This window comes from Mustelus asterias, chromosome 25 (genome assembly GCF_964213995.1).
Source record: "Mustelus asterias chromosome 25, sMusAst1.hap1.1, whole genome shotgun sequence".
In the NCBI taxonomy this organism is placed as follows: domain Eukaryota; kingdom Metazoa; phylum Chordata; class Chondrichthyes; order Carcharhiniformes; family Triakidae; genus Mustelus; species Mustelus asterias.
Genome location: NC_135825.1, coordinates 45,382,034 through 45,408,329, shown reverse-complemented (window position 1 = coordinate 45,408,329; position 26,296 = coordinate 45,382,034). Strand labels below are relative to the sequence as shown.

At 46.7% G+C, this 26,296-nt stretch overlaps 1 protein-coding gene across 4 annotated transcripts in view; it reads right to left on the bottom strand.

Moving 5' to 3' along the window:
- LOC144511943 (sodium-coupled monocarboxylate transporter 1-like) overlaps positions 1–26,296 on the bottom strand; it is a 673,058-nt gene that overhangs the window by 22,479 nt on the left and 624,283 nt on the right. For all 4 annotated transcript variants that reach the window (XM_078242431.1, XM_078242429.1, XM_078242427.1 and 1 more), the window contains 5 exons: positions 15,469–15,557; positions 15,248–15,357; positions 13,747–13,814; positions 10,807–10,893; positions 4,425–4,627 (listed from right to left, as the gene is read on the bottom strand). In XM_078242431.1, the coding sequence (XP_078098557.1) occupies positions 4,425–4,627; positions 10,807–10,893; positions 13,747–13,814; positions 15,248–15,357; positions 15,469–15,557 (557 nt within the window). The remainder of the gene's footprint in view (positions 1–4,424; positions 4,628–10,806; positions 10,894–13,746; positions 13,815–15,247; positions 15,358–15,468; positions 15,558–26,296) is intronic.

The window sequence follows — 26,296 nt, the reverse complement described above, 5'->3', positions numbered from 1 at the left end:
CTGAGGAACTCCAGAATGGTATCAATGGTTTGGTTGAATGGGTGGAAAAATTGCAAATGGAATTCAATCCGAAAAAGGATGAGGTAATGAATTTTGGGAGGGCAAACAAAGCAAGGGAATACTCTATGAATGGGAAGATATTAAGAGGGATAGAGGAAGTGAGAGAACTTGGAGTGCATGACCACAGGCGCCTGAAGGTGGCAGGACAGATGGATAAGGTGAAAGAAAGCATATGGCATGTTTTCCTTTATTGGATGAGGTATTAAATATAAAAGCAGGGATGTAATGCTGGAACTATATAAAATGCTGGTTAGGCCACAGCTGGAATTTTGCATACAGTTTTTGGTCACCACATTACAGGAAGGACCAAATTTCTCTGGGAAGAGTATGAAGAATGTTGCCAGGTGTTGAAAATAGCAGCTATGAGGAATGATTGGATAGGCTATCTTTGTTTTACTTAGAACAGAGGAAGCTGAGGGGTGACCTAATTGAGGTGCACAAAATTATGAGCGACCTAGATAGTAGGACAGGAAAGACCCGTTGCTCCCAGCTGAGGGATCAATTGCCAGTGCGCATAGATTTAAGGCGATTGGTAAAAGGTTCAGAGGGGGCATGAGGAAAGTCCTTTTCACTCAGAGGGTGGTGGGTGTCTGGAATTCGCTGCCCGGAATCAATGGGTCAATTAATTTAAAAGGTACCTGGTGTTGTAACCTGCAAGGCAACAGACCAGGTGTTGGAAAGTGGGATTTAAAAAAGTGGCTAGATTCTTTTTTCCTTTTTCGTTTGGCCCACAGACAGGACGATCTTACCAAAAAAATTCTAAAGGATTCCAGTTTGTGGAGACCATACGTGACCCTGGCAGGTAAGGACCTCGACCGGTGAACAGGTAAGGGCAAGTGAGCCCAGACAATACCGTGCAGGACTCACTAATTATATTTAAATTAAATAATGAATATTGAAATCAGCTTTGTGCCCTTTATGGGCGTAAAGCCGATTTCGGCAACAAAACACTGCCAGTAAGATCGTGAGAAGCAAAAAAACACCAGGCATGAACCCGACTTTTCACCTCTTGCCTGATCTTACCGGCTCACCATGGTGATTGATCAGCGGGCCGAGGGCCTGTAACATTGGCCCCATGGGTAGAATAGCCTCTTTCTGTCCCAGTTTTCTTTGATTCTAAGCTTAACTTGGGGATTATATTGAGAGCAAGAACACCACAAGGAATGCAGCCATTCAAGAAGGCAACTCACCACCAACTTCTCAAGGGCAAATAGAGATCGATATTAAATGCCTTCTTTGCCAGTGATTCTCACATCCAATGAATGAATTTTAAAAATGCCATGGTGGGCAATCTTACCGGCTTGTCCGCTGAGCAATCAGTGAGTCAAACCAGTAAGATCCAGTGAGAGGCAAAATATTGGGTTCGCTCCGGATTTTCCACCTTTTGTGATCTTACCGGCCCTGTTTTAGTGATGAAATCGGCTTCATGCCTATAAATTATTCATTTAAATTTAAATTAGTGAGTCCCGCACAGTATCTTCTGGCCTGACTTGCCCTTACCGGTGGAGGTCCTTACTGACGAGGATCACATATGGTCCCCACCAACAAGGACCAGACGTAATGGCCTCACGGGTGGGAATGGAAGCAATTGAAATCCCCCGGGCGGTTGAGGGCAGGGCCTGGCAGTGCCCCTTGGGCAGTGCCAGCCTGTCACCCTGGCAGTGCCCATCTGGCACCATGGCACTGCACACCAGGCATCTTAGAACTGCCCACTGAGGGGGTGGGGTGTGAGGGGGATGAGTCCTGGGGTGGTGGGGGGGGGGGGGGGGGGGGGGACAGTGGTTGAAGGGGGCAAGCCATGATGTGGGAAGGTGGGGTGGAACTCCTGTAGAGGGGAAAAAGGAAGGAGGGACCTCTGCAGGGGCGACATTGATCAGCCTGGGTGGCGATCGGGGGGTGGGGCGGGGGGGGGCGGGGCGGCGGAGGGGTAGGGGCTGATCTGCTGGGGTGGTGATTGGGGGCAGAAGTGGGGGGCAATGTCCAAGGTGGTGATTGGTGGTGGGGGGAGGGTGATGTCTGGGGCAGCGATTGGCGGGGGGGGGGGGGGGGGGGGGAGGGGGCGGCAATGTCTGAAGGGGGGGGGGATGGGGGGCACTGGGAACGATTGGCCTAGGACCTGATGTCCGTGGGGAAAGTGGAGTTTAGTGACAGGAGATCTCCTCTCCCAGTGCACTGTGTACAATATGTACACTGTCTGTGCACTGTACACTGGGAAATTGGGGCACATGTGCAATGCGACCCTAGAGTTCGGCAGCCGGCTTCACCAGTGAGAATAGGCTCTACCTCACCCTCCCTACTGATGAGAATCACATCCTGCCCATAAGATTGCATTTTTAAACTCACCGCAAAAACGAGACTGAAATTCCCCCGTTTTCTCACTCATTCAGCACTTAAAATTTTTTTCATTACATTGCCCTATGGAGTTGGTTCCTTGCTGCCTTGATGATACACAAATCTCTAATATTAGTGTTTTACAGCAGTGATGAGGATGTGAGGTACACTGGCTATGCCTATTTGTTACAGGCTGGCATTAAAGGAAACGCATTTTATTCCTTGTACTCATATCCTATTCGTGATGTTTCTCCAGGGATTTTTCCAATTTACAGTGAAATGGGGGGAAAACTTAAGGGTGTTATCCCAATGTTTTTAAAGAACATGCCCTCAAGAATGAGAAACTCCTTACCAGGAAGTTTCAGAGAGCATCAAAGGTAGTATGAAGTGGTGGAGTTCCTGTCGTTTTAAGTTTCAGATAGCTACCACTCATAGAATCATAGAAACCCTAAAGTGCAGAAGGAGGCCATTCGGCCCATCGAGTCTGCACCGACCACAATCCCACCCAAGCCCTACCCCCACATATTTACCCGCTAATCCCTTTAACTACGCATCTCGGGGACAATTTTTAACCTGGCCAATCAACCTAACCCGCACATCTTTGGACTGTGGGAGGAAACCAGAGCACCCAGAGGAAACCCACGCAGACACGAGGAGAATGTGCAAACTCCACACAGACAGTGACCCGAGCCGGGAATCGAACCCAGGACCCTGGAGCTGTGAAGCAGCAGTGCTAACCACTGTGCTACCGTGCCGCCCCAGATACAGAGTGACCTGGGCTTCCTCAGCTCCTCCTGTTCTTGTCTTCTATTGTGACCAGCAAGATTGTGGTAAAAATACATGAATTGGTCTTGGGCCTGAAGCCTAATCCCCAGTCAAACAAGTCAGGCTGCATAAGAAGCAGCCAGACAAAGGATTTCTTTGGCCACATTCTAACATTGCTAAACTATTAATCCAGAAACTCAGCTAATGTTCTGGGGACTCAGGTTTGAATCCCGCCATGGCAGATGGTGGAATTTGAATTAAATAAAAAACATCTGGAATTAAAGAATCTACCTATGACCATGAAACCATTGTCGATTGTCGGAAAACCCCGCCTAGTTCACTAATGTCCTTTAGGGCAGGGAATTTGCCATTCTTACCTGGTCTGGCCTACAAGTGACTCCAGAGCCACAGAACTGTGGTTGACCCTCAATTGTCCTCCAAGGGCAACTAGGGATGGGCAATAGATGCTGGCCCAGCCAGTAATGCCCATGTCGCACGAATGAATTAAAAAAGCCAAGGATTGTTGGCTGGTAGACTGATTGAGACCAAATGATGGAGTCAAGGCCCGTTATGGAGCTCCAAGCCTGGGTCAAAGATTGGTAACAAATTTCCTCATTATTTCTCATACTCACACTGCCTCCTCCATACCCCACCTCCCCTTCCACCACGATGAATGGGCAAAGCACGGGCATTTTTCTGGCATCCTCTCTGCCACTGAGCATGAGTTACCAGGATTCTCATCACCTTGACCACAACCATCATCACCACCTATTCCCTTCCATCCCAGCCTCAAGTATGAGACATGTCCGCAGTCACATGGGAGCCTGCGTGCAATGTTAAAATGAAACAATCTCCACCTGATGTCACATAGGGGCTAGTTTCAGAGGGCACAGCCAGAGATGGCACTCACACAATAACAGTGGACTCTGGAAGCCAATAACAACTTCTCTGACCCCTCTGCTTGAACATAAGGGTACAAGAGAATATGTCAAAGATTCCCCATGTACCAGGCTTTAAATGCCAGGAGAAAAGAATTTGATGATGTTGTGACTCTCAGAACCCATCTAATTGTCATGTTAAGGGTAACTGTGAGAGATATGACTTAGATTGGGAGGAGAATGGGGAGTATCTAAGGGAGGAAAGCAGAAATAAAAACCGGAAAAGTTAAATGGACAAAATGATACAATTCCAACAGCAGAATCAATCTACAACACTCTCGGAAGTATGAATTATTTCCTTGTGCAAGGGATCAGTTTTTCTAACTTTACCTGGAGTTCAGCTCTGTAACTGGATTTATTGTTGTCCAGGGGCTTCCTGTCACTGACTCTGGAGGCTCAGTAATGTTGTAGGAACAGCCTGCTATGCTGAGGGGTAAAAGTCGTATTTTATCAGGCGATGCGTGATAGATCTGTCCACCGATTCCCATCCATAGCGTCAGTAGAAAACTGACGACAAGACTAGATATTGCACCCTGTGATCAGATAGAGCAACAATGATCAGATCAATGGGTAATACTGAACACCAACACTGTAAAACAATAATGAACCTCAGCTGGCATCATCCTCATCACTACCCAGCCAAGAGCCCCAGTCACTTTGGCTGCTGCATGATTTTACCCCATATTCTCAAAATGAATTTCAAATTTAGCTTCAACCAAAGAAAGCCCAAAAGTGAAAACTTAATCTTCAACCTGAACCTGCATGGAAAGATTTTATCAAACCTGCACAAATGTGTCACCAGTAGTTATAGCCTTTATGAGTAGGAAGGCCTTTCACTACAACCATGAGCATATTATATAAGAATATGAGAAAAAGAAAGACTGACATTTATATAGCACCTGTCACAACCATATGACATCCAAAACTGTTTTACAGTCAGTGAAATACTTTTAACGGAAGTCACTATTACAATGTATGATACTGGCAGTTAAACTGCTTACATCAAGGCCTCACAATGCTTATCTTATGCTCAGTTAACACTTAAAGAACCAGAGTTAATGGGTGGAAATTAGAGTGAACCAGCAGGGGCAACCTCCACACCTGCCGGGATCAAATGCCAACCTGCCAGTAAGTGGCCAGCCGACAAATAGAAACTCGAGGACAGAGGATCAGTGGCAGCAGGGGTGGGCTGTGAGCCAGAAGCGGGCACTGGCAACTAGTTTAAAGGATTACGAGTACTCAAAATGGTATTTACATTGAAAAGCTGTAAGCTGCAGTTCTGGTAGTCCATTTTGAGTAGTGATTACACCAGCAGAAACAATTGCCTGGACAGCTCCTCTGTAGGCCAAAGGACCCACGGATGCTCACAGGGCCATCAACCTCCCTCCCTCTGGAAAACCTTGAGGGCTCTGAAACTCACTTGTGGCATGGTAGAGAGAAGAGCCTGTGTGGCCCCATGTTTGCTGCATGCCCCCCTCCAAGCAGCTAGGAAAAGATGGAGGGTCCTCTTCCCCAGAGACTGAAGAAAGAAGCCTGCTGTACATTACTGTATTATCAGCAAACACCTGTAAAGAGCTATGAAATAATAGCCAGGAATTAATTGTTATGCGTAATTGTTCTAGTAGGGAACCACCTTTCACAGCTGCAATGAAAAGTCATGTGATGTATAACCAGTTCAAACAGGCCCTTTTTTTGTACAAGGTAGCTTGGCCAGCATTGGACCTTTTCAAGCTTAAAGTGTGATTATTACCAACATCAGGGTCCACAAGACACTGAGAGCACATAACAAAGCCTCCCCACCAAAATAAATGGGGTTGTCCAGGTCCAGTTCTCCAAGTGAGTTAACAATCTTCCCCTCTCTGCTTAGGTGAGTTTTGGTGTGTGTAAATAGGTGGAGGATTTTGGGATGTGTAAGCTCAGCAAACAGTGGGGCTGGCTGCAGCTCTGACAGGAGGGAAGTGCCTGGCGGACACATGTCTGCTGGATGCTGCCGAGTGTCGCTTAATTGGCAAGGCTCCAGAGGATGCAGCAGTTGCACTTAGTGGGTGATATCTGTAGTCAGAGCACTGAGACAACTTCCATTTGTTGCCACAGGAGGATAGGACCCAGAATGTGAGGGAAAGGGCAATAACCAGTGGTGGCATCAACAACATTGTGATCCTCACAGCCTTGGGGGAAGAGGCAGTGGAACTGGAGGGCCACCAAGGAGCGTGTTTCATCACCGACAGTGAGGCCAGAACTCATCTTGTGGAGGGGGACTTCCTCAGATAATGGAGGTGGGAGCAGTAGGCAAGCATGAGATTTTGTCATTCAGTCCAAGTTTTAGATAAGTGTAAGATGCAACAATGGCTGTGTGTTTTTGTCTAGTGGGTTTAGCAGCCTTTATCTTTCTGTTTTCTCTACTAATGCAGCAGAATGCCAACCAGGTGACATGTTCAGGGACTTCCATCCATTTCTTAGGGGGAGGAGGGATCTCAGAGTGTGTGGTATCACATCCTCACATACCTGACACGATTGCAGATACTGTTCCCTCAATGGATCTGTACATGGTTACAGATTCAGGGTCACAAACTGGTGAGCATACTACATTAGGGCTGGACTATTATCAGTGTGCCATGGCAGCTAAGCCCTCTAACACTCAGGGGAATGTGGGAGGACATGCTGAACCCCTGGGTGATAAAAGGCCTCTGGAGTTCACAGTAAAACAGCAGATGCTGGACACTCTGTGTGAGCTGCATGAAGATCTGACGAAGATTCCAGAGTATCTGTATCCTGGTTTGCACAATGGAGGAGTCCACGCAGGCCTCTTGCCTGAGTACATGACCTCCTCCATCGAGAGATTGGTGACCCTCCAGATCTAACAGACCAGTCAATGGATACCGGAGATGTGTGCAGACTTGTAGGAAATTATCTTGTTCCTGAGCTCAGTGAACCAATGGCAAAGCAAGTGTGAGACAAGGTGCCTGGAGCCTCCATCAAGTCCTCTCAGGTGAGCAGGGAGGTGCAAGTGTGCCTCACAAGGTGGATGAGTAAAAGCTGTCTGCATTTGTGGTCTCCTCTCAGAGCACTCAGACAGATAGTGTCTTCTCCGTTCTTCTGCCAGTGATAACAACACCTCAGGGTGCCATGATGACGGAGGAGGCTGTCGTCACTGAGGACTGCCTCCAACGACAACCCAGGCAAGAGGCTTCAAGGCCTACCTCACCACAGCTGGTAATGAAGGGGAAGCATCGCACAAGAATTAAGGAATCACTGCAAGAGCACTTGAAGATCATGAGTATAAGATGAGTGTCTGTGTGAAACATCGTCTGTGGCTTCCTTCATTAAATGTCACACTATGCCTAACTCAATGTACAGATGGGGTCCAGGGACAGATGTGTATGTGTGGGAGATGATGAACCAGGAGCTGCTTGGGGCTAACTATGGCATCTGTGATGATTGGAGAGACAATTGGGGAAGTGTTGTGTGCTGATAGCCAAGTTGTTGTGAATGAGACTGTAATGAGGATTTTTGATGGACCAGATGGCTGGTGTACTGCAGTTCAGTAGAACTGCCTTAGGATGACAGCAACCAATCCTCCCTGGCAACTAAACTTGAGGGCTACCAAGTAACGCAGCAGCTGGTCTGGATACTTTGGCTCATCTTCAGGCTTCCTCATCACCATCCTCAGCTGAGGAAGCCTCGAGGCCCAGGATATCCTCCACAGTCAGGGCATCCCCGTCTGCAATGCCAGATTATGAAAGGCATGACAGATGACCATGTTTGTGACCCTAGATGGGGTATACTAAAGGTATCACCCGAACAGTGTAACACCTAAATCTCATCTTGAGTAGACCTAGCATTGATTTCCTCTTCTTCAGTCTGTACATTTCTCACCAGGCTCATCAGTGATACCCACTGTTGGCAAGTATCCATCCTTTTAGTCACACAAGTGAATGAAGGCTGTGGAACCTGGCAGTGTCAGTGAATGTCTGCATTTGACTGCTCCCAAAATGAGCACATACCTGAGGGATTGCTGGTCATTGTTGGGTTGGATGATGGGGGAATTAAATCCCTCCATTTGATGAAGACAGCTGGCTGATGGCTGGGAGTTTTGTTGGCATCATGTGTGAAATCAATGATTCCTTGGACCTGGGGGAGTTCAGCCATGCCAGTAAAGTCTCTGGCTTGCTTGTCTAACTGTCCACATTTGTGTAAATTTATTGTATGATTCATCCTCTGAATGGGTATCAGTCACAGCCTGGATGCAGTGATGTGATTGGGAAATGCTACACATTTCATCAGTGCCAACTTGTGATGAGCCTGAGGTGTAGAAATTTAGAGTGACAATGAGCTTGGGAGACACTGTCATTGGATGCACAACTGCACAATTAGAACCAGCCTCCACTGTATGTTGCACAGAGCTGTCATAGTCTCTCTGGATAGGCTCAGCCATTTGAGTTGCTGTCTCTCCAACATCCATGGGAAGGTTGTAAGCTGCAGCACATCATGCTTTCTGAATCATCTCCTCTCCTGGCATGTCGCTGTGCCCAGGGAATTCTAGGACTTCTGCTCCTTGTCCATCATCAGTCTCCAACTGCAGGTGGCCAGCAGGGCTGCTTGACTGAGTTCCCACCTTTTCCTCTGGGATGTGATACAGTGATTTCTGGGTCTTTGAATTCATCATGCTGTTATGCAGTGACTCCTGGGTGTGTTTATTCACTGGATTGTGATGAAGTGATTTCTAAATTTGTGAATTCACTGGGATATGGTAGAGTGATATCTCAGTGTTTATTCACTGGGGTTGAAATGGAGATATATGGGTGTGTGTATTCAATGGGATGTGATACAGTGATTCCTGGATATCTGAATTCACTGGGATGTGATAGTGATTTCTGGGTTTGTGAATTCACTGGGATATGATGGTGATTTCTGGGTTGTGTTAACTGGAATGCAATACAGTGATTTCTGAGCATTTGAATGCACTGGTATGTTATACAGTGATTTCTCAGATTGTGTATCCACTGGGAAGTTACACAGTGATTTCTGGATCTATGAATTCACTGGGATGTTATACAGTGATTCCTGGGTGTGTGTATTCTCTGGGATGTGATTCAGTGATTTCTGGATGTGTGAATTCACTGGGATATTTTGTAGTGATAGCTGGGTGCTTCCTGGGATTTGATACAGTATTTCTGCTGAGTGTATTCATTGTGATGTTCTACAGTGATTTCTGGGTGTCTAAACTAACTGTGATGTTATACAGTGATTTGTGGATGTGTGAATTCCCTGGGATGTTATACAGTGATTTCTGGATGTGTGAATTCAATGGGATTGATGCGATGATTTCTGGGTGTATGTAATCGCCTCGATGTGATACAGTGATAAGTGGGTTTGTGTTCACTAGGATGTGATACAGGGATCACTGGGATGTGATTGCTGGGATGTCCATATTCTCTGGCATGTGATACTGTTATTTCTGGATGTGTGAAATCTCCGGATGTGATACAGTGATTTATGGGTGTGCATATTCTCCTGGATAAGATACAGTTATTTCTGGATGTGTGTATCACATCCCAGAGAATACAGGCACCCAGAAATCACATGGATATCTGGGTGTGTATATCCACTGGGATGTGATACAATGATTTCTGGGTGTATGAATTCACTGGGATGTGATGCAGGGATTCCTGGGTGTGTGAATTCACTGGGATGTGACACCGATTCCTGGGTGTGTGAATTCAATGGGATGTGATACAATGATTTCTGGGTGTATGAATTCACTGGGATGTGATACCGTGATTTCTGGGTATGTAATACAGTGATTTCTGGGTGTGTGAATTCACTGGGATGTGATGCAGGGATTTCTGGGTATCTGAATTCACTGGGATGTGACAGCGATTCCTGGGTTTGCGAATTCACTGGGATGTGACACAGTGATTCTTGGTTGTGTGAATTCACTGGGATGTGATGCAGGGATTTCTAGATATCTGAATTCACTGGGATGTAGTGGATCAGATACTGCATCGTGGTGGGATCCAGAAGTTTGATGATGGAGCTAGCCCCCAGTTCCATGCTAGAAAGGATTTGTTTCAAGGTTAGCACAAAACCCTCTGTTGGTGATGGACCCCTACATGCTTCTTGACATTGAACACCAATTTTCTGTCAGGGGCCTTCCCGAATCACCAAGTATTTTGTTGCATACATCCATCAACCTTCTTCTGTAACCTCAGAAACATCATCCGAGTTCTCTGCAACAGAATTTGTGTGACCTTGCCTTCCAGGAAGCCGGCACCTGTGCTATTCTTACCCCTACCTCCGCTGCAACACAAAAGGGTTAGATCCCTCTCCTCTATGCTATCCATTAAGATGCACATGTGTCAGTATCAGTATCTGAGCTGATGTCTACTTCCAGTTGCAGTTCTTGTGTGAGCAGAGAAGACCAAAATAAGAACATGGGTACACCATCTTTAACTTGCATCCTTGCGATATATGTATACAAAAAACAATATATATATATTAATATATAAATGTATGCATTCTGATTATTTTCTGTACCTGATTATGATATTTTTATTATTGATGTACATTGACAACCAAGTCTCTTTGGACCTCCAGTGTTTCTAGCCTTTTCCCATGTAGAAAACACCCTGAACTCTCTCTTTTGGTTCAACAACTCTTTTAATGCCCATTTCATCCTTCCACCAACTCCCGGTGCCTGTGAGGTACTTACAATTGAATTAGCGCAAGGAAATATCATGCCTAACAGAAATAATCCTAGCAGTGGACCGCCAACAACTCCAAAAATAGTGAGGGCAGCCTGCAAAACAAAGAAAGAAAAATAGAGAACTGTTATATTTGTATTACATGATTGACAATGAACTGTGAAGCAGTTTTAAAATGAGGAATTGTTGAAAACAATCAACAGATTCATTTTATATTTCTCTGCCCGCTTGTTTAACGCTGCTATTAACCGTTAGGCCTAGTATCACCAGGATACTTAGTTACCATTAACTCTTTGGTAAATTGCATGCTCTGGAGTTGAAACATTTTATTGAAATTTCCAGTTCGCCATTAACTAAACTTTGTTCTTCTGATGTAATTGTCACTAATAATCCAGAATATGTATTGATTGAAATGTCTGAATTAGAAAACTTTTCTTGATAGATATGTACCATTGAAGTAATGCCTTTATCAATTTAGTTAAGCCCAGCGCAAATTGAGACAGAACTGAATGGACCAGGCTTAAGATTGGAGGTGGACATGGAATTTCATGTCACTGGCAGGTACACCAGTTCCCAAGCTCCATTCTGTCTACGGGCTATTTTGCAGGAAGTGGGATAAGGGAGGCTACTTATCCATAAGTGGTGAGTAACCTAGTGAGCTACTCAGAAACTTATCAAGACCTGTTAACAAATGACTGAGATTTTCTAATCTGTCTCCAGGTGCCCACAGGTGGTGGAGCAAACTTTAGCTGCCTGGAGGTGGCCTTCCGACAGCAGACCAAAGGGCTAGAGCTTAGGCAGGCCTGAATGCCCCCTGGCCTGCCTGAAGCAGCAGTTGCTGCACGCCCAGCTGGTCTGGAGGCTATTTCATATTTTAAATGTGAAAATGTTGGAGAGTGGGTGCCTCCATTTTGGGGTGCCCATTCTCTCATCAACACCATGCTATCCTGTTGCTGTTTTCAAGTTGCAAGGCTTCCTGTTGACCCCCAAACCTTGAGAGCTTGTCAACAATCCTTAATTGGATGGCAGTTTCACTCTCCAGCTAATAAATGGCCAAGTTAAGGAAAATCACTGACTGAGCGGAGGAGGCTGAGGGGAGACTTAATAGAGGTTTATAAAATGATGAAGGGGAGAGATAGAGTGAACGTTCAAAGACTATTTCCTCGGGTGGATGGAGCTATTACGAGGGGGCATAACTATAGGGTTCGTGGTGGGAGATACAGGAAGGATATCAGAGGTAGGTTCTTTACGCAGAGAGTGGTTGGGGTGTGGAATGGACTGCCTGCAGTGATAGTGGAGTCAGACACTTTAGGAACATTTAAGCGCTTATTGGATAGGCACATGGAGCACACCAGGATGGTAGGGAGTGGGACAGCTTGATCTTGGTTTCAGATAAAGCTCGGCACAACATCATGGGCCGAAGGGCCTGTTCTGTGCTGTACTGTTCTATGTTCTATGTCTTCCATATAGTGCAGGCTTATGAATTCCATTTGAGGCTGTCAGTGGGGAAGGCCACAGGCCTGCTCAATAAAACAACAAGTAAATGAAGGGTACGAAGGATTAGCTCTGAGGTTTCCAATCGAATCACAGACTTCAGATAATGGGAATAAATGTTCAGGTTTCATTCTCTTATCAATATTATCTATTAGATTGCCGCCTGGTGAAATAATTTCCTTGATATTCCCGTCCAGGCTGTTGCTCATTGTAAAATAGATATGCTGTTACACTTCAGTTAGGTCTTTAAAACTGGCAAAAGTGTCGATTTAATGGAACTTCGCAATGCTCTTTGCAGAGGATAAAATTTGATAATTTATTTAAAGACCAAAATTGCAGATGAATCTTATCAGGAAAAAGATCCACACTTAATTACATTATAATAATTCTGCAGCACTCACTGTGTGGATGATGGGATGGTGCTGGGATGTGGCTATCCTCTCCGTGTATGTTAATAAAATCAAAAATATTTATTGAATTCAGCATTTTTGATGGATCACCAGGAATACAGTCACTACAAGTCTTTGTGAATGTTTATCTGCTGTTGTGCAGCAAATGTCTCCTGAGCTTTTTTGGATGGGACTGTATCTATGGAATCCCTTGGGGGACACTGGGGCAGATTTTAATGCTCCCCCTAAGTTGGGTTCTGAGGCAAGGGGAGTGTAAAATTGAATTAATGGGATTTCCCCCGGGAACCTGTCCACCCAAACCCAGACACAATTTCACCATTGGGTGGGAAAGGCCTCAGGTGGGAAACCCACCCTTTCACTTACTAAGGCCCTTATGTGGCCACCTATAAGTCTTAATCCTCCCAGCTTCAATTTTTAGGCTGGTGAGAGCAGGTGCAGGTAGCCTGGGGAAGTAACATTTAAACTTTTCTCCATCTCAGGTGGGAAAGGGAAGGGCCCCTCAGAATTGGGATGTCCTCCACTCTGGGACATTGGAGCTCTAGGACACCCTCCCTCTGTGGCCTACCTACCCGCTCCTCCCCCACTACACCCTGCCCCCCCTCCACTCAGCTCACCCCAAAAAACGGGTGGGAAAATCTCCCCTATTCCCGCCCATTGGGCACCGTGTTTTTTTGGGGGGGAGAATCATTCCCTTTATGTCTCCAGGTATAAAGCTTTCCTGTGCTACAGGTTTCTCAATTTAATTACCAGTGAGATAAGCCAATAACCCTAAACTGACAGCCTCTGGAAACCTGACAACAATATGGCTGGCATGGGAAGTGGAAATCGCACGGTGGTGCAGTAGTTTGGGGGAGTGGGTAAGGGTGAATTGTTGGAGAGCAGAGCGATCGTGATTACTCACTAGAGTGTGTTCATCCCTTCCACTGGTTGCTTAAAATGAGAAACTGTTGCATTCACTCAGACCAAGCATTGCTCATGCTGTTGAAGGCTAAAATTCAGCAGACTGAAATCTCCTTCACTATCACTATCACAGGTGAACCCTACCTGGAGTATGCTTCCCATGAGAGAAGATACTGCAGCCATTCCAATGCAGATGATTCCAAAAATTAAGCCTGTGAACACACACAAATAACTGAAATAGAAAAAGTATATTTCCGATAAATGCAACCTCCCCATGACCAAACATTTTCCCAAAGATTTTCCCAAAGATATTCTAAGTGTTGAATTTGTGGGAAAACTGGAGTAATACACGCTGTTCTTTTCACTGGGAGTTCACACAAGAATCTCCCACACTATGTACAATGCAGAGGTCACCAGTGTGAATATCATTACATTTCAGGGGCAGGGCCTATCCCTACTCCGGAGGCTGAAACCAGCAGTGGCCCTGAACTGTCAGCCTCTGGTTTGCAAGCCAGCTCGATCGCTGGCCAGCCAGGGACCCCCGCACTGCTGCCCCCCAGTCCCCCCATGGCCCAATCATGGCCCCCTGTCCATTCGTGGGCCAGCCTTCACCCCGCCCCAACATACCCCACGCCTCCAGCCCGCCCCGACCGCTAGCCTACCTCCTGCCCCCATCAATCCCCATGCAGGGTGGCAGCAGGACTTCCCACCCCCACCGATTTCCCCCTACGCCCCACCTGCAGTAGGTCCTGCCCTCTTCGCACTGCCCCATGCCCAGTGGGCAGTGCCAAGGAGTCCACTGGACATGGGCACTTTGCCCCTTGGGCACTACCAGGGTGGCCAAGCCCAGGATGCACCTGACCCCCTGAGGGGCCTCTATTGCCACCGCTTCACTCATGCAGGTCAGGCCGCTTGCTCCCTGAAAGTGGGGACCCATTGTAATCCCCACTGGAGTGAAACACTCTGGCGGGCTAGGTGATGCTAGTGGGCCTGGAGAATTCAGTCCAGGGCCCGCTAATAGCATTGAAATAGCATGTAGAATACTATTTAAATGCTAGCCCCATCTCCCAGCCGATTTCTGGTGCCGTGCAGACGCCGCCGGAAATCCGGGCCTGGGAGACATGAGCGCGGTGCGAATGCTTGTGGGAATCCCGCAAATTGGCCAACACATAATTCTCCTGGCCCGCTGCGCTATAAAATTAGCACAGCGGGATGGGAGAATCATCCCCATACTGATTTGTTATTTGCTTAGCAACTTGAATGGAATTCAATTGAATTAAAAGTTCATTCAAAGTTAATTTAACTTTTAACAATAACTTGTTGTTTCTTCCAGTCTTAGTCAGTTGTAAACAAGCTGCTGGCTAGTGCCAACTGGCTGGTTAGAACTGGCTCCCCAGCAGCAATGTCTGACTCTGTTTGGAATTCCAGCGAGAATAAATACAGAAGGTTTTCATTCACGCAAAGGGTAACAAGTGTGGAGACTAGTTCAATGGAGTACAGCTTTGATAGAGTAGGGAACTCAGGAATTTGGTGAATGAGGAAATTTAGCACAGTAGTAAGGTGCTGTTCTAGTATTTATTCACCCATTTATAAGTAATCAATTTGATTTGTATCTGGTCATTTATAGCCATGGAATTTCACTTACTAAGTCCCTTTGTGATCCAAGAAAGTTTCTTCTCTGATAAACTGAAATGAGGTTTGATGAAGTCTTCCACTGTGACAGCAGCCAATGCATTGATACCGGAGGAAACCGTACTAGAGACAGATCAAATGAAAGTATCAGGGCGTTGACACTGAAGGAGACAGTACGAGATACAGATCAATGGAAAGAAGTCAGGACATTAAAATTGATGAATTCAGACATACCTCAGAGTCCCGCTGTACGCAGCTGCAACAAAGAGTCCAGGAACACCAGGATAATCCCTCAGAATATCCATTACCAGGTATGGGAGCAACTAAAACGCAAGAACATGAAAAATCAGAGACAGCACACTAAGACAGATTTACTGGGAGCTCAGCCCTCACACATAACATGGCTAATTTCTGGGAAATAAAGTAAAGTTTATTTATTAGTCACAAGTAAGGCTTACATTAACTTGCAATGACGTTGCTGTGAAATTCCCCTAGTCATCACACTTCGGCGCCTGTTCGGGTCAATGCACGTAACCAACACGTGGAGCATCTGGAGGAAACCCACGCAAACATGGGGAGAACGTGCAAACTCCACACAGACATTGACCCAAGCCGGGAATCGAACCCGGGTCCCTGTGAGGCAGCAGTGATAACCACTGTGCATACTTCAGACGATTCAAGCAATATCGCTGGCGAGGATTGCCCTTCCCAATTTGCTCAAGCAAGACCTGTGGCAAATGGTGTCATTCTTTGGAGAAACTCTCTGGGCCCAAATTTACCATCAACTTGCGCCCGTTTTCGGACGTGAAAACTTGGGAAAGTCGAGCATGAGGTGAGTAGTGCAATCTGTGCCCGCCTCCACGCCAGTTCCCCCTCTACCAAGGCCCGAAAATGGCTGCGATTGGGACTGTGCCCAAAACGGGAGCAACGGCCATTTAAATGCATTTGAAGCATTTAAATTGACTTAATGGGTTGGATGGCCAGCCTTACCGGCACTTCCCCCTTCACCACCGAGTTCGCCTGTCCGGAATCGGCATGAAACAGACATGTTCTACAAAAGTCTGATTTGGGCGTTCCAGCTACTGAGGAGGTAAGTGTCGAGTGTCCGGGAGGGATGTGGCAGGGGAGCCGCATCCTATCATCTGCTTGAGATTGGTGGGGGAGGGAAGGGGGGTCCGCTGCCACTCTGCCTATGATCAGTGAGGGCGAAGGGGGGGTCCGCTGCCACTCTGCATGTGATCAGTGAGGGGAAAGGGGGGTCCGCTGCCACTCTGCATGTGATCAGTGAGGGGGAGGGGGAGGGGGGGTCCGCTGCCACTCTGCATGTGATCAGTGGGGAGGGAGGGGGGGGGGAGGGTCTGCTGCCATTCTGCCTGAGATCAGTGGAGGGGAAGGGGGAGAGGGGCCCGTGATCGGTCTGGGTGGCGGAGGGGGTGGGGTGGGTAAAGGGGTGAGTAATTTTGGGTGTTGGGGCAGTGTCTGTGGGTGCCAGGGGGAGGCATTATCCAGCCCGGGAGGGATGTGGCAGGGAAGCCGCATCCTATCAGTTTTTTCTGCTCATGTGCAGTTGGAGACGCCGTTCGGAGATGCAGGATTTCGGGCGTATTAAGCCCCACCCACAGGCTTCTGCATTGCGATTCGGAATTGCTGATATTTTTTCAGGCAGAGTGGTATGGGGGCGCCTGAGAACAGGTCTAAGTTTCAAGTCCGCCCAGCACTTAGAATCAAAATGGTAAGATAGGGCCCTCTGTCTCTGTTTGTCAAGGAATTTTCCTGATGAATATTATCCTTTTCAGCCGTTCAACTGTGATTCCTGGGAATGCCGTTCATCTTAGCCTATATGTATATATGGGATATTCCTGATAAATCCCAATTCGTACTTAGTTTCTGGGGAAAATTGTCTCCCACATCTGTCCCTGAAGGACTTTTCTGGATAGCTCACTCTTCAGAGCTTAGGAATTTCAGCTGGCTCTCGAACTAAGCACACTCACAGGTATATAGGGAAAAGGTGGAGGTTAAACTGAGGGGGTGGGAATTGATTTGGGGAACAAGCCTAGGCTACAACAGTATTTTTGTTAGGCCAGGAGGAGCATTCCTACACCTCCTTACTCCACAGAAACACATCTATTTGAAAGTTTTTCCTCCAGCAATTTATTTAAGGACCATTGAAGACACAGATTAACTGGGAAGAATATAAAGGTGTAATCCCCACCAAATGCAGAATGATTTTGGATTCATCAATTCAGATATTAGGACCTCGATTTACACATACAAAGCACTTAACAGCAGTTATCCTGGAGACCGTACACATGTGAAAGTGACCACTTCTGAGTTTGCATCTAATTCACTACAGAGACATATCAGGCACTATAGACTAGACACCAAAATGTTCACCACCCAGTCTCTTTCACTGAAAAACAGGCACAATGAGGTTCAATTTCTCCCCACACACTTCCAGACCCCACCACCAATTGCAAAGGCTAATGGAGTTGAATTGGTCTCACCTGGTCATATTGGAAGAGGGTTCAATTCAATAGGATGAGAAGGGATTTAACAAGGGTTATAGAATTGAAGATTGACAGGAAAACCTGTAACAGCACAATGCGTGATCTTTAAGGAGTTGTTGTTTCAGGTACAGGCTCGATATATTTCAACAAGAGGGAAGGACAGGGAGGCGAAAGCCAGGGCCCCTTGGATGATGGGGGAAATGAAGAATGTGATATAGCAAAAAAGGAAGACGTATGATGCATGTCAGTTGAATTCAAATAAGACCCAGGCCAAATATGATAAATTGAGTGCAGAAGTGAAGAAGAAAATAAGACTGACAAAGAGGGAATATAAGAATAAAATAGAAGTTGACTGAACTCAAAACTCTTCTACCGGCATGTAAACAGTACATGGGTAGTAAGAGATGGGTTATTAGGGACAAAGAAGGTGATATATGCTTAGAGCCACAAAGCAAAGCCAGAATACTTGGTAAGTACATTGTATTGGTGTTTACTAAGGAAGAGGCCGCTGACAAAATATTAGTGGAAGCAGAAATGGTAGAGGGTGGGGGGGGGGGCGGAATTTGGAGTTGGATTTTCTGGAAAGATTGTCTAAACTTGGAGTCTTAAAGTAGATAAGTCACCTGTTCTGAATAGCTTCTATTCCAAGTTGCTAAGGGAATTAAGTGTGGAGCTAGTGGTCCGGCTTGTCATAATCACCTAATATTCCCTAGATACAAGGCAGCAGTGGATGAAAAGTGACAAACGTGACACCCTTTTTTGAGAAAGTGTATACGGACATTTCTTGTAACTGCAGCCTGGTCAGTTTAACATCAGTGGTCAGTAAGGTTTCAGAAATAATAATCAGTGAAACAAAATCTGCAGGTACTTTGGAAAGTTCTGACTTAATTAAGGAAAGCCAGCATGGATTTGTAAAAACAGTTTGTGTTTGACTAACCTATTGAATTCTTTGATGAAATACTAGAGAAGGCTGATGGAGGAAATGTAGTGGATATTGTCTGTATGGATTTTAAGAACATCATTCACAAGATATTACAAGGTATTCACAAAGTATCTGATTATTAAGTTTGTACACAATGGAAAGAGTGGGGAAGCTGTGGATAGTAAGGAGGATTGCCAGAGGATACAGCAGGATATAGATTGGCTGGAGACTTGGGCAGAGAAATGGCAGACGGACAAATGAAAGGTGAAGCATTTTGCAAGATCTAATGCAGGAGGGAAGTATACAGTAAATAGCAGAACCCTTAGGTTCTAGGGAGGGATCTAGACGTACAGGTCCACCATTCTCTGAAAGTGGCAACACAAGTGGATAAAGTGGTCAGAAGGTATATGGCATTCTTGCTTTCAATAGTGAGACATAGGGCCTGATTTTACCATTTTGAGTTTAAGTGACGAATCTGGGCGTCAAATAGATCTGTGCCCGGAATCCTCTTTCCAGCGCGCCCATACACTTTTTGCCGGCTCCGGTCCGATTCACGCTGTGGGAGGGACTTAGAGCTGCCGGAACGATCGGAGCTCTGAACTGCGCATGCGCAGTTCGAAAAAAAATCTGAAGCAGCGCGCCCGGGCGGGGAGAAAAAGACAGATAGAGCGGCTCTCTGACCCAGAACATCGGGGGAGGGGGGGGGGGGGAGGGCGGGTGGAGCGGTGGGAGGAGGAGGAGGAGGAGAGGGGGCGGGACACAGATCACCCTCGGGGGTGGGGGGAGGGGGAGTGGGAGGAGGAGAGGGGGTGTGATGGGTCCATCTGGCTCACCAAGTCAGTTACAATACTGTGTTCAGCATCTACTGAACCATCTTGGATACAAAGGATAATGGCATTAGGGTTCTGCATGTAAGCCTTCCTTATGCTAAAAATTATATCCTTGGTGTCGGCAGCCATTCCTGATGTTACAGTACTGATAGCACCAGGAAGATCGACCAGTACCATTCATTATCCTTTGTATCCAAGATGGTTCAGTAGATGCTGAACGCAGTATTGTAACTGACTTGGTGAGCCAGATGGACCCACAAGGCAGAAGGACCATCTTTGTGTTGACCAAAGTGGATCTAGCTGAGGAACATACAGCTTATCTTGCTAACAGAAGGATGGTGGAGGGAGACCAGCGATCGAGGTAGGTTGGGGGTGTGCTCTGCCGAGGGGGACCTGCCTCCCAGGGGGCTCTGATCCTGGGGGGGAGGGGGTCTGCCAGGGTGGTTAGCGGGAGGGTCCGCAAAGGATGGTCGAGGAGGATGGTGACTTCACAAGGGCAGAGAGGGCTTTGGAGGTTCCCCTGCAGAATAGAAATCCGCTTCGGACTTTTATTCGGCAGGTCGCTAAAAGCGCGGATCCGGAACGGGCCAGAAGATGGTAAAGTGGGATTTGGCAGTAGGGTTGGGTGCGTGGTTCATTAAGTCGATTTAAATGCATGCTATTGCATTTAAATCGTTGGGCCGCCCGATTCGGGCGCAGGCCGAAAACGGGCGCGAAGTTTTGGTAAAATCGGGCCCATAGAGTATAAAAATTGGCAAGCCATGTTGCAGCTGTATGGAACTTTAGTAAGGCTACATTTGGAATATTGTGTACAGTTCTGATCACAACACTACCAGAAGGATGTAGAGGCTTTGGAGAGTGTACAGAACAGGTTTACCAGAATGTTGCCTGGTTTGGAGGGTATTAGCTATGCGGAGAGATTGGACAAACTTAGTTTGTTTTGACTTGAACGTCAGAGGCTGAGGGGTGACCTGATAGAAGTTTACAAACTTATGAGAGGCATGGATGGAATGGATATTCAAAGTCATTTTTCCCAGGATAGAAATGTAAATTACAAGGTGACATAGGTTTAAGATAAAAGGGAGAAAGTTTAAAGGAGATGTGAGAGGCAAGGTTTTTAACACAGAGGGTGGAAAGTACCTGGAATGCGCTGCCAGAAGAGGTGATAGAAGCAGATACAATGGCAATGTTTAAAAGGCATCTTGACAATACATGAATACGCAGGGAATAGAGGGATATGGAACTGTGTAGAGGCAAAATGTCTTTAGTTTAGAAAGACACATATGTCAGCACAGGCTTGGTGGGCCGAAGGGCCTGTTCCTGTGCTGTACTAATTTTTGTCCTTTCTTTATTCAAAACTGGTTGACAGAATTGAGGTTCAAGGAACTGAAGAGTCAGTGTCAATTTCGATATTTTTAAAAATTGGCTCAAGGACAGAAAACAGCAAGTTGCTGTAAATGGTTATTTTTCAGACTGCAGAATGGTAGACAGAGGTGTTTCCCAAAGATCAGTGCTAGCTAATGATACCAAACTTGGAGTAATGGCGAACACTGTGGATAATATCAATTGGCTGCAAAAGGACATAGATCGCCTAACAGAATGGGCAGACAAGTGGCAGATGGAACTTAATACAGAGAAGTATAATTTGATACATTTTGTCAGAAGGGATAAGGTGAAGCAGTGTTTACTTAATGACACAAAAAAGTGAGCAGGGACAGAGAGACCTAGGGGCTTATTTGCATAGATATTTGATGGTGGCAGAATATATTGAAAAAGTAGTTAGCAAAGCACATGGGATCTTGGACTTCATGTTCAGAGGTTATTGCAGGTCAAAATCAGAGATCGTGTCTTTTATATTTTAATTTATGTGTTTGATTTCAGTGTAATACATGCAGGGCTACATAGGGCAAGCCCAGAGAGCCAGGCCTCACCAGAGGGAAGAAAAAGATTAATGCAGACAGCTAGAGGCCTGCTCTGCTGACACATAACGATTAATGCACGCTATCAACTTCGAATGTGCAGGAGATCTTTCTGAATTATCATAACAATGGGAGAACCGGCATCAAGACAGCCAGTCTCCATACAGTCGAGGGAGGGAATAGTCTTCTGTAAAACATGATCACCTAGCATGGTTGGGCAATTACATCACTTTGACATTATAATTGGGTAAACGGAACTGTCCAGAGAATTGATTAACAGAGATGTACTGAGCAATGTAGTTTGCATAATGAGATTAGAAGAGCCATCTTGCATCCAACTCGAGGAATTAATATGCTAATATAAACCTTTGCGACTCAAAAAGTATAATAACCTGTACGAATCTACGATGGGCAGCGAGAACTCGCAGGCAACCTGAGATTTCAGGCTGGAGTTCATCTCTCCCTCATGCATGTGGAATAAAACTTTTCTGGAAGTTTGACAAGGTCTGCAAGGCTCGATTCATTTTATTTTCCTCCTACAATTGGCGCTGCGAGCAGGGTACCGTACCGGACGACCGGCGACGATGTGGCTCCAAGTCGGGTGAGTACGTTTATTTTATCACCCATAATTAGGGGAACGATTCCACACATGTCATTGGCCGGCTGTAAGTTGCGGTAGTAAAAGAACTCCACAGAGGAAGAGTCTGACTGTGTGAGCATGAGCTTTAAGAAAATTGAAAGGTAATACCGCGCGCCTGGGCATAGAATTGACAAGAAAAACTTAAGTAAGAAGTTTTAGCGAAAGTTTGCATATAAAACCCATGCCGGAGAAAAACGCGGAGAAAGGATTGAAGGGTCTTGTTTACAGCGAGGAGGAGTAGCCATGAGGGAGGATTCCGCGAGAGAGTAGAGCCATGAAGGACGATTCTGCAAGAGCAGAGAGCCACGTCGGGGGAAAAACGTGGGTAGAAAGGATTGAAGGGTCTTGTTTATAGCGAGGAGTAGTTGTGAGGGAGGATTCTGCGAGAGGATAGCGCCGCGGGGGAAAAAAGCCCGCGAGAGGAGAGAGAGTGCAAAAGTGGCTGAGATGGCCGGGTGTAATAAAACTGGCGCTGGTACAGGGGATTTACAATGGGGGCCCAAGGGATCTATCGTACAAACTATAGTTGATCATAATATAAAATTGATTACGCAAATGAGGGGAAAAGGATTTAATCCGGGTGCCTCCGTGACTGAGCAGAAGGCCTGGTGGAGGGAGCAAACTAAAAACAAGTATGAGAAGGGAGTAATAGTTGCAACAGCCATATTGAAAAACCAAGGAATCGGAGAGCATCATGAAGCGAGAGTAGCAGCTGTGAGATGATTGGTGGGGGCTGTGATACCAACAGCGCCAGACTTAGTTGAGGACAATGACGACCAGGCTGAATGGGACAGTTTAGAGGAAGGGATATACTGGGGTGGACATTAGGGGCACGAGTACCTGTTTCCTGCTCCTTACAAGGAGGAAAGTGAGCCACAGCCCGTAGCCCATTTCCGAGTTGTAAGGAAGACCATGGACGGACAGACCACTAAACAACGGATTCAAACGTCCTTTAGAGCGGGGGAAAAGCAGATGGTTCTAAACAAACTACCCCCCCCTATGAAACGACAGAATGACAACGGCCCTCTTTGGGATAAATGAGATGAATTTCGGAAGGCCCATGGGTTGACTAATGAAAACATTCATTTATTGTTGAGGGCAAAGATCCCCGCACTGGTTTGGGCAGGCATGCCACAGCCATTCAGAGATCGCACATGGATCACCCAGAGGGGAGGGGGAAGCAAAGGCACCCACTTAGTGGCAAAAACTGCCCTGGGAAGGGGCAGTCCAAATTGGACACTGATCATCCTGATTGAGCAAGGACCAAAAGAAAGGGTAGAGGACTATGCAGAGAGGAAGTTCGAGGCATATAAACACCACTTGGGGGTAGCCGTCCCACACCGAGACGACAAAATCTTTTCAAAGATGTTGTCCGATGAAATGACCAGATTGTGGAGATGGGCATTCCGATAGGGAATACCTATAATCAGGTCCTCACTTGGGCAATGAAGGAGGAGGCTAATTCCGGGAAGGGGCACAAGGTGAGCCCCTGGAAAGGATAGATGGATAAAGGCAGTGCTACAACTGTGGGAAAGAAGGCCATTTTGCGAGAGAATGCAGGGCCAAGAAAAGGCAGGGGCGGGGACTGCTGAGATGCCAGAATTGCCAAAAGTCAGGGCATGATCAGAAGAACTGGTGGGCCAAAAGGGGGGGGGGGGCAAGGATGGTCAGGGGCCCAGCACCGTAAAGAATGGCAGGGGGTCGGGAGCCCTCGGGTCAGTGATATAGGTCTCAGCGGAGGATCTGGCAAAGATGTTCGGTGTGATAAAACAATGACGATTCTCAGCCCTTAGAGGGGAGGAGAAGGATTCCCGAATATTTCTTGATGCGCTGTTAGGGGGCCGGCAGTGTACAGTGTTAATAGATACAGGAGCCTCAATATCCATAACCGATATAGATCTATCCCTAACCCATATAGCAACCCAGATACAGGGAGTAGGAGATGGAGTTCGTGTAGCGACATTGAGCGAGCCCACTCCCTTAGAAATTAAGGATTTCATGGTAAAAGTCCAAATTTGGGTATGTAAGACTGCTGAGAGGGTTATATTAGGGATAGACTGGCTGGAGCAACAGGGGGCAGTAATAGACGCAAAAACCCACTGCACTGAGTGGCGGAAGCCTTGCTCAGTGAACCGATAGGGAAGGAAAATCCGACACTGTATCCAAAATATCGCTTTGGTTACTACAGAATGGGAGCACCAGGGAATGTGGGGAATAATTACACAGGCATACCCAGCAGTGTGGGCACAAGGCAAGCAAGATTGTGGGAGGTTGGAGGTGACCCCCCCATTACTATAAGAGCCACATCCACATCCACCTCACCGCGGTACCCAATTAAAAAGGAGGCCATAGAGGCAGTAAGGGTCATAGTGCAGGAACCACAGGAGCAGGGAATAGTGAAAAGAACCCACGCATCCACCAACTTGGACCAGTGAGACCAGTCGGTTGTTACCGACTCACAATAGACCACCAGTCTCAACAAACATGCAGTAAGGGAGTATCCCATAGTAGCAAACCCAACCACGAAATGTAATAACCGTCGCCCAGAGCAGAATGTGTTTTCGGTGTTAGACATTGCCAATGGGTTCTTGTTTATCCAGGTATGCAAGGAACATCAGGATAAATTGGCATTTACAGTAGGGGAGGACCAATACACGTGGACTAGATCGCCCCAAGGGTTTCACAACAGCCCGGCCCTATTTCACAGACACATGGCCCAGATAGTAGCCCAGATTGACCTTAGCGGGACACAGAGCACCGTGCTCCAGTATGTTGACAACCTCCTGATAGTGTCGAGGGGGAGAAAGACTACATAATTGCCCTCACCCGGACTTTAGCAACCATACAGCGAGCTGGCCTTAAGGTTAACCCTAGGAAGGCGCAGCTGAGGCGGGACGAGGTGGTATATTTAGGCTACCACATCACACAGGGGATGAAGAGAACGCCAGCAGAAAGAAAGAAAGCCATTCGAGAGATGCCAAAACCGCAAACCATCAGGGGGGTCAGGCAAGCGCTGGGTTTGTAGAGGACTACTCATGCCGTGCTAAACGCATCCTCTACATGCCCTTCGATACTCCTGGAATGCTGATTAGGATCAAAGACCCGGGCTGCGGATGGGCTAACATGGACTTGGGATCGGACGCTGTGAGACACTCTACAGGATGGCGCTTCCTGCACGAACTGTGAAGGGGACACTGGTTCCCCAGACCTTCTGAAATGGGACTAAAAACAGAAACGGACTCAGAGGGACACTTGGGTTATTAAGGGGATATGTGATGCACACACGGGGTTGGTATGTGGGCTTATACAGGTAATATTATGGGACCAGCACGGGGAATGTGGATACTCGGTCCATATTTAAATTTAACATCGGGATGGGCCGATCTCCCTCCCTTTGTATGGGAACCCGGCCTTGATGGTCAGTACTGTCAGGAATACTGTACCCATGTAATAGATCGACTCGGATGTAGGGAGATTAGATGTTATAACCTTAGTACGTGTGGATATCAAAAGCCAACCCGATACCCTCAATTGGTTGACCTCCCCTCGGACAGGCTAGTTAGGATAGGGAAACCTAAAACCCTACTACACGATGTCACGATGGTATCCTTGGAAATAACGTATGACGTCTCTGGATTACAAAGAACAAAGAGCAAATAACAATACAGCACAGGAACAGCCCTCCAAGCCTGCGCCGCTCATGTGCCCAACGAGACCATTCGTTTGTATCCCTCTATTCCCAGTCTGTTCATGTGGCTATCTAGATAAGTCTTAAATGATCCCAGCGTGTCCGCCTCAATCACCTTGCTTGGCAGTGCATTCCAGGCCCCCACCACCCTCTGTGTAAAATACAACCCCCTGACATCTGTGTTGAACCTTGTCCCCCTCACCTTGAACCCGTGACCCCTTGTGTTCATCATCTCCGACCTGAGAAAAATCTTCCCACTGTTCACCCTATCTATGCCCTTCATAATTTTATACACCCCTATTAGGTCACCCCTCATCCTCCGTCTTTCCAGGGAGAACAACCCCAGTTTACCCAATCTCTCCTCATAGCTAAGACCCTCCATACCAGGCAACATCCTGGTAAACCTTTTCTGTACTCTCTCCAAAGCCTCCACGTCCTTCTGGTAGTGTGGCGACCAGAACTGGACGCAGTATTCCAAATGTGGCCTAACCAACGTTCTATACAGCTGCAACATCATATGCCAACTTTTATATTCTATGCCCCGTCCAATAAAGGC